At 42.8% G+C, this 9,326-nt stretch overlaps 1 protein-coding gene across 5 annotated transcripts in view; it reads left to right on the plus strand.

The window, feature by feature from the left end:
• Positions 1-9,326, plus strand: part of LOC105565763 (tensin-1-like) — a 137,491-nt gene that overhangs the window by 49,544 nt on the left and 78,621 nt on the right. For 4 of the 5 annotated variants that reach the window (XM_012019214.1, XM_012019219.1, XM_012019218.1 and 1 more), the window contains exon 1: positions 3,216-3,549. The exons of the other annotated variant lie outside the window; for it this stretch is intronic. In XM_012019214.1, the coding sequence (XP_011874604.1) occupies positions 3,511-3,549 (39 nt within the window). In that variant the 5' untranslated portion in view covers positions 3,216-3,510. Of the gene's footprint in view, positions 1-3,215; positions 3,550-9,326 lie in introns of those variants that run through there. 5 annotated transcript variants of the gene reach the window in all.

Consider the following 9,326-nt stretch of genomic DNA (forward strand, 5'->3'; position numbering starts at 1 on the left):
CCAGAGTAGACTTCAAGTACATGCACGTCTCTTTCATACATGTACGTTAAAGCAATGTATTCTGACAACGATGCCATTTGAGTTCGGGATAAAATTCGACTGTAAGAAATCGGAGCAGTTGTAGAAACCAAAGGGGCACTCCAGATAGTTGTTTCGCGATTTTTACAATGTTTACTCAATTATTACAATGATGTCTCTTGATGCAATATTATTCTAAAGAATGCCCGTACGATTAATACATAATATAAACTGGATTCGAAAGATTATAGTTTGAGGCGCCGTTGCCACTTCTTTGTCTACTACATAATTCTTCCCATTTTTCAGTTTTAACTGTTTATATTGTTGAAACGGACCGGCCAATACTTTTGATTTTTTTCCAGTTATTCGTTCTATTTTACTTTATAACATATTTGTTTCTCATACGAATCTCACTCACCGTCAAGCTTAAAAAAATATAATGTGCTATCATTTGCGTTTGCAAACGCAAATATTAATATTTTGACACAGAATAATATGCGTAAATGATATTTCACGTGTAATAATATTTTTAACGTGTTTTACGCGTAATATTTCGCGTAACGTAGCAAACTTGGACATTTTTTTTTAGAACTTTGAGACGGTCAATTTTAATTTAACTAATCTTATTTTGCACGTGTTAATGTAAAGAATAAACTGTAGAAGTTTGAAACAATTCTAACATAAATGATTTTACGAAATAGCCACCTTGAAACAATATTATTTAAACAACAGAGAGTGAATACAGTCACGCTGGTGTCTTACGTAAATATTAATGTAAAAAGGACCGGGCAGCGAACTCGTTCGTTCGTAGCAACGTTTAATTGTGGCCGGTAAGCGGAATAATTACAGGCGTGCGATAGCGAATTAAAAAGAGTCGCGGTAGCAAAATTTTGACGCGCTGCATTCGGACGCGCCGCCGCGGCTCGCAAATCGCGCGAACGCCAGTCAGGATACGGAGGTACGTCTTCGAGGTGCTGTCGGAAGACTCGAAGAGGTAATGTCGCCCAGGTGCTCGACCGGCCTTTGCCGAACTCACCTCCACCCCCTCTCTCATTTTCTCCCTTTCTCTTTCTTTCTTTCTTTCTTTCTTCCGTTCGTTACTCTCCCCCGGCTCCTCCGACTCGTCACAACCAGTCGGGCAGTTCCTCCTTTTCCACAACGCGGGGTCCTTCCTAGGACTCCACGTCCTTTCCTCTTATCCGTGCGCCATTGGCCATTAGCGACCGCGCCGTCCGTCCGCCGTATCATCGGGGCCCCGGCGCGGTAAAGGGCCCCTCTTAGCGGGTCCCGCGGGCCAGTCTTTCGTCGCGCGTTCACCGGTACTCCGGCCTCCTCGCGTTCCGAACGATGATCTGCCTCCACGGCGATCGGACCATGTGATTTCGTCGGGTACACGTATTTCTACGATGACAGCCTGCGAGTGCGTCACGTGGCCGACCTGGGGGTCAATGCTGTGTCCTACAATAATGTGAAAATGCTAAAAGTGAGGCGGTTTTGTCCCTTTCTGAGAGGACGGTTGGAAAGAGACGGAGCTACTCGCTTTTAAGCATTTTTACTGTAGCTTAAAGCCAACGGCGCACGATACTATTTTTCCTACTGGATTGCTTACGAGAGCCAATCGGGATTTAGTCACCCGATCTGAAACTCTGCATCCTGACTGGCTCTCGCAAGCAATCCGCTAGGAAAAATAGTATCGTGTGCCGTTAGCTCAAGATACAGAATCGACCCCCTGGCGATAGGATCCAGTGCACGGTCGATCGGGCAACTCGCGCGCGCCCCTCAATTTTTTACGCCGCCTAATAATTGTTGTTATTTTATCTTTCAACGCTGACGGTAACGTCGCGATCGCGCGTATTAGGGAGTCGCGCGTTTTTCCGCCGAATTTGATCCCGTCGATATTGTCAAACAAACGGGCCGGCCATCCAATCGCGGTGAAAGAGATTTCACATTTCAGTTGCATGCGCCGGCGGTGATTTATCGGTAGCTGGCCCAGATACTCGCGACGATTGTTACAGATTGAATCGTGATTTTAAAAGGATTGATCTCTCGACCTTGAATATCGCCAGCGTCCGATGAATGATAGTGTCTGCTGCACGTATTTCTTTTTCAGTTTTTTTTTCTCTGAAAATTGTGTCGCGCGCAATTCCGTACGTGGAGTGACCTTTTGAATGCGACTCGTTTTGACAATCGAGGTGAAAAAGATGTGCGTGACGTGCGTGACGGCGTACGAGGACGTAGTATTCGAATAAAGTGGCAGTCGTTCTCACGAGGAACCCGATATAAATCGAAGTAACTTTTACTAGCGAAGTAATATCTGAGAGCTTTAATTAACCGATTGCAGGTTTCAGCTACTCTGCCTGAGGACTGGTTTTTCCAACCTCTTGGCGAGTTAACTAATAGTTAAATTACATGTCTATCTCTGTCTAATTTGAAGGAAGAGCAAAGACACGCGTGTGATTTAACTGTTAGTTAACTTGCCGAGAGGTTGGAACAACCGACCCTAGGTTAATTAATTTATCTTCGAGATTGGAAAGGATATCACTTGCCAACACCCGATATATTGTACCTTCTCAATAGTTTCCGAATAAAGTTCTCTCGAACGTTTCTCAAAAATTGGACCGTGAATTTTTTCGATATTCCATAAAATTTCTCTTTGAAAATATTGGAGAATAGCTTAATTAGATAATTGTACTTTGTTCTTTTCCTGTCCCCTTTTCTCGAGTTGATCCTCGGTTTTAAATAAACGATAAATTAATAATTAATTGGCTGTCAACCGCTTAATTGAATCTGTTATTATTTGCGTGCGCGATGTAAATATTAATTAAACGTATATTTCGGCGCATAATGCTAATTAATTCTTTCGCTCCTATGCGCATATTTGTATTTGCGATCCGAGCTGTCTGACGATACAAACCAGTTGGAATTCCAGTTGCAAATGTTCATATCGACTATCACATATGAACGCAAAGGTCGACCAGTCCTCTTTTCTTTTTCAATCAACGAGAGATACCTCATTTAAATGCAACTGAGACGTTTAACCTCGTAAATTTAACATATTCAAATCGACGATCGCATTCACTTTATTTATTACGAAATTATGCGAAGTCAGCGTTGAAAGTCCTTCAAAAGTGCTATCGATTTTTCAACGGTGAAATTAAAGCTATTAGCCTAAACTTGAAAAGGATTACATCGGGAATGCAGCTGGATGCATCGCGATACATGTTTTTTTTTTAAGTGTCGGCAAAAGTAACGCGATGGTGAAACCTCTTGGTCGAGTTCGCACGGTGTAAAACGAGAGTGCAGTGAAAAATGCATCGCAGTGTTTTTTTCACGTGAACCGAAAAACAAGTCTGTGTGTGTGTGTGTGCGTGTGCATGTGTGTACGTGTATTGTACATAGCTCATTTTAAGTTTTATCCCGAAACGTGTCCAATGTATTCCTGAGAAAACGCAACCGGTGTGCCGACCAGATGGGAAGTGATGTGTACTTATTATGGCAGAAACGTTCTCACAGAGATCCGTCGCAGCTAAGGTGAATTTTATCACGATTCATTAACCCGTAGTTAAGACGCGCTACGATATAATTAGGTTGATCATTGCGGGGGAATAACGATCGCGTTGATATTGTGCTAATAACGAGAAAATGAAGGAGCCGGTTAATTTGATAACTATCGCAGCGAGAGAACGATCCGTCTACACGTCTACACGTGTCTGTCCTAATTCGATCGTATTGTCTGTAAAGCCCGGTCTACAACGAGACAGAAGTCAGTAGTCGGAAATCATAAAGAAAAATCGAAATGGAGAATTAATTTGACCTGACTGGCCACTTTATTAAATTTCAATTAGCACGACGTTTCGGCCATGGATTTTGGCCCTTTTCTAGTGCATAGAGTAATCTACAATCATAAATCCATTACATTAGTGTACAGTTCTCATTTAGAAGAACCAAGAACAGATTAACAAGTGATTAACAAGTGATAACAACAGATTAACAGATTAACAAGTGAAAATTCTTACCTAAGTCATAATATTAAAACAATTTATATGTGTGTACATCGTTTGTTACTAAACTGTGTCGTGGCACGTCATAAATCTTTGAACAATTTAATTAACGCATTTGAACGTGGGTTTTAACAGGTTTTCCAAAAAACAATAGACTTACGTTTCTTATGTTATTATGGTACGTGTCTTATGTTATCTTATGGCCCTTGGTTCTTCTAAATGAGAACTGTACATTAATGTAATGGATTTATGATTGTAGATTACACTAGGCACTAGAAAAGGGCCAAAATCCATGGCCGAAACGTCGTGCTAATTGAAATTTAATAAAGTGGCCAGTTAGGTCAAATTAATTCTCCATTTCGGTTTATTATTCACTGGCGATATAATACATATATTGATAAAGAAAAATGTTGATCCACAATGAGACACAGGTCACTATAATCTAGCCAATCAGAGACGAGGAAATTTATAGGCAATCGTTTGCCTCAACAAGCTCGACGAGTTCCAAATCGTTAATATTCTCGTTGGATGCAGCGATTTCCATCGTTAAACGAGTTTGGTTAAACACCGTTTTGTTGAACAACACTTAAAAAATACCTAGGATCAAGGTTATGTTCCGAAATGTTTCTTTATGGAAAAATTTTATTTAAAAGATTATAATATACTTACACGCATATACTACAAATTGTCGGCAAGTAAAAATTTTTCTCATATAAATATCTCGGAATATAACCATAGCCCCAATGTCTTGGGGTGTTTTGACGCTCCCGATAAAAATGGTGGGCATATGATTGGCTCTGAGCGGTCAATCATAAGCTACGTATTAGTCAGAAGGATTGGATCTCGGCAATCTTCTTATGATTACCGCGTTCCGATTTGTGAGTATCTTATGACAGGCTTATAACTCGCTTAAGTCCTCCGACTACTGACTTCTGTCTCATTGTAAACCGGGCTTAAGACAGCCGTGCGACAACAAAGCGCGCGTGGATACCGGGAGATCGTGGAAAGGTATCACTGCCCGCCGCGTAGGCCACGAAATCTCGTAAATGTGGCATTGACGTATGAGAGGCTTTTAGCTGACTACAGTTATTCGTCCGAGAGGCCTTTTAAGCGCAAGTCAGACGGGGTATGTAATTTTCATGTACGACTCTCTCTTCCTCTCGTTCCTTTTCTTCCCTTTCCCGATGGGCGGCTGGGCGCAACGCCCGTGACACGCACGCGGGCCGCGTGCTCGCGCATTTCGCACGGAATCTCGCGCGCGTGTGCATCGTACGCATCCGTCTCGTCTCGTCTCGTCCCGTCCCGTTCCCGTTTCATCTCGCCTCGTTCGGTTTCCGCTGCGAGCCGGGGGTGCGAGCGTGCGCATGCCGCGAGGAATCTTCCCTCCCGCGTCTCTCCTTCCCGCGGTCTCACCCTCCTCGAGGAAGCGAGCGGATATAAATCCTACCACCCTCGTATCTCGCCGCGTTTCTCTGTTTACGAACTCGCGCTGCGTTGCGCGCGGAACAATCTCGCACACACCCCGCGACTCGAACAACCGCTAAGAAGTTGGAAACAACTGGCGGTACGTTACATCCGTGCGGAAGAAAGATCGCCGCGGCTTCGTAAGGCGAGCGGCGCGGATCCCGAGGCGAATTGATGCATCCCCGGCCTCGAACGCGTCAGCGTGTCGCGCGTGTCCGCGATGGCTGCGTCGGGAGGCGGATACACAATATTTGTTAATTTAATGAACGGCCGCGCGCTCAAGTATCATACAGTGGAAATAGCGCGCCATCGCGATATAACGCGATTTATTAATTCGAAAGCGCTTGAATTTCGCGGAAATTGAAATTTCACTTGATTGGCACGTTCGCAGGTGAATAAATAATCGAGTGTCGACAACATCCCGCGCGTCTATTCGCGCGCCAAATTTTTCCGCGCCCCGCGCTCCCCCCGACTGACACGCACCATTATGTTTTCATTCCGCTTTGAAGTGTTCTTATTTCGCCTCTCTTTTTTTTTCCGCCATCCAACGCGCGTCAATCCTATTAAAACGCGAAACACGGAAAGGCAATCTCGATCGCGATAAAGTAAAAACGTTTTCGTTTGTGAAACAGTCTTGCGCCATCGAGGCACTTTATCAGTGTACTCCATCAGCATCCCAAGTATCCACCGTTTCCGTTCGATAAACTCGGCCGAGATTAATTTGCATTCAGCGAATTTACTAATCTCGCGGTGGCCGGCGTAGTTATCGTAGATTGCGTTTTAAATCGTCCGCGAGGTACGCGCGATTGTTCCCGCCATACACTCGATACACTGACAGCGCATTGTACGAGTACAATGCTGACGTAATTTGAAACTTCTCGACGTGCACAGCCGATGGTAAAAGCCGGATAGCGGCGCGTTCGCCCACTCGAGTAACAAATGTTCGGTTCTTTCTGTTCTGCGTTTTACGCTATTGTTAAAAATCTCTGGGATTTACCGATCTGCTTGACTCCAATTTCTTCGTCGGCCCAAAGAGATCAGCTGGCGCGGCGACCGCACTTTGTAAAGAGAGTCCGATTGTCGGAAATTATTAGTAGCAACGGCGTTGACGTTATTCTGTACACACACCCGCAGAAAGGATTTTATCTTTTTTTCCTAATTATTCACAGGTCAGTGTTGGAAAACACACACTCAGTTTTCTGTACCCAGAAAATATTCTTGACGCATCTATATTTCTCACAAAGTTTTCAAGAAAGAATCTTAGAAACGTAGTCAATAATGAATTTTCCCGAAAAAATTACTGTTTTTTCATATATGTTTATTTATCAAACTTTTACAATACAATTTTTAAATATTGAAGACTACTCAACTCTTTTTGCTTCCTCATAGAGGAAGCTTTAAGAAAGAAATCTAACTTTACTACGATGTTTCTTGAAAGTATTCAAATTATTCTTATTTCGCTCTTAAAGCTTCCTCTATGAGAAAGCCATAACAATGGAAGCAATGTGCAAATTTCTAATTAGAAAAAAAGTAAAGTAAAGTGTGCAAATTTCTAATTTGCACACTTTACTTTACTTTTTTCTAATTATTTATATTCTGTTATTGCTAAGATACCAAGAAAATGCAAAACCCCGACCTAAGTGCGTTAACTAGAAATTAAACGGCGAAAAAGTAAGGAAGTCGAGGCGGTAACGTGGGTTACCACTATGCTTCAAAGGGTTAATCGTTCTCCTAATTTTCGAGGTTGCGCGCGGTCGCTTCTGCTTTTGCAATAATAACGTTACATGTAAAGGGAGACAGTTTTAGAATTATAGTCTCTAAAAACGGATAGTCGATAAACTTTCGGCGACTGTCGGAGCTTCGCAGGTTCGAACACTTGGAATTATTTTGAGAGATATCGCCCGGGGTTAAAGATTTGGCATGCCCTTTCTAAAATAGCCCGATCTAATTATCGGGACGAGCTCTAATCGGGAGTCATCGATTTCCGATACCGTCGACCCTTACGCGCGATGATTCGATTCCCATTCCGCGATGGCACTCCGAATCATTTAAATGCTGCGCACGTTTTACGCAACGTCCTTTCTATCCTGCGTCGGTATTCTCCGTCACGACTCTCGTGACGGAGCGCACGAAAATGTCAACAGTTACAACGTGACTACGCTTGGTAAGCGCGACGAACTATGCAGACTTGCGCGCGGATGCAATTTCGTTCGCGATAACGTAACGAATACCCCATTATCGCCAGAAACTGACATCTCACCTCGGTCCCTTCCGGTGGGATAAGCTCGAATCTAATCAGAGCACGCGAAGCTTTCAAACAGAGACGCAAAGTTGTTTAATATCGATACCGGATAAGAGCGTATCGCTTGCGATTAGCGCGCCTGTAAACACTCGATGGAATCTAATTGCAAAAAAATTTCTCGAAATCTAGTCTCTCTTTCTCTGAAGCTCTCGAGATCTAATTGTAGAAAATCACTTGTGTAAGAGCTTCCAAAGATTTATTTTTTTTCCCCCTAAAGATAGCAAAAATCTCAATCAATTGCAAAACTATTTTTATAGTAAAAGCCGATTTCGCCTTACATCGTTCTCAGACACTTGTCTCGACAGGTAGTTGTATAATCGATAGACTTCTTCTCGAGAATCGCCCGCAATTCGACATCTCCGGGGCGTGAAGGTATTCGAGTCAGATCGCACGAGAGCGACAGTGAACACGACAGTGACACGATACGTTTCTGGCCTCAGGCACGCGATGGTTAGTCGAACCTCTCGACTTCCGCATAATTTCGCGAAATTCAACGATCGGTGAAAGTGATCTTTGCCATATGCAAGATACCCATATAAACGGATTTACCGTTGAACATGGGTGACCTGTTCGCAAGAAATGTGCGCGCAAAAAGGTTGCAGTGGCAATTTCGCAGCTTCCGTCGAAAGAGTTGGAAGGAGGGCATAACATATTTACTCAACGTGCTTTAATACACTTTCCATCTGTTCCATTATAGATGCTCTGCTGATGAAATATATTTATTTAAAGTAGAAAAAGCACGAATAGACCAGTTTTTCTAACCGAAAAAAAAATGAAACTGAAGTAAAATAGTAAAATATATTTATAAAGACTAACAACGTGGTGAAACAAAAATATAAATGTGCAAAATGTGCGTGTTTAAATATGAATAAAGGTACAATGATGATTTTCGTTGCCCGGCAGAAGAACGAATTACGCCAGTTTTCGTGCGACCAAACGAAAGTAGAGCAGCCGCGATTCTTCAATGAGAGTGTTCTCGGGATCCGGACGAAATTGGGTACTCTATGATGCTATAGCGACGAAAATTCTGTCAACAAGCTCGTTAGTCCGCACGTATGCCGCAATTTCGCCGGTAAATGATGAGAGACGGGAAGAGTTGCGATTATTTCCGTCCGGCCTTCTACCGGTGGCGTATGAGACATCGTGTAATGACGTATGTGTGTGTGTGTGTGTGTGTTTTGCAAGAAACAGAAAGCAAGAATTAAAGCAAGGATACGCGAGGAATAATTGGAAGGAACAATAATTGACAATAATTAAGAAAATCGGAGCAGAAGAAATGCTTTGGCAATTTCAATTTAAAATGAAGACGGAGCTTACGCGCACATGCATTTGTTCGTCAATTATCAATTAGTCTAATGTTAGGAAAATAATCTCGGTTTATTTATTAGAACAGGTGCCGCAGTATGAACGATTGTGTCATTACGTCATTTGTCGTGTAATGACGTGTGTGTGTGTGTTTTGCAAGGAAGAGAAAGCAAGGATACGCGAGGAATAATTGGAAGGAGCAATAATTGACAATAATTATGAAAATCGGGGCAGAA

This window comes from Vollenhovia emeryi, unplaced genomic scaffold (genome assembly GCF_000949405.1).
Source record: "Vollenhovia emeryi isolate VEMERY1.0 unplaced genomic scaffold, V.emery_V1.0 DF939149.1, whole genome shotgun sequence".
Classification (NCBI taxonomy): Eukaryota; Metazoa; Arthropoda; class Insecta; order Hymenoptera; family Formicidae; genus Vollenhovia; species Vollenhovia emeryi.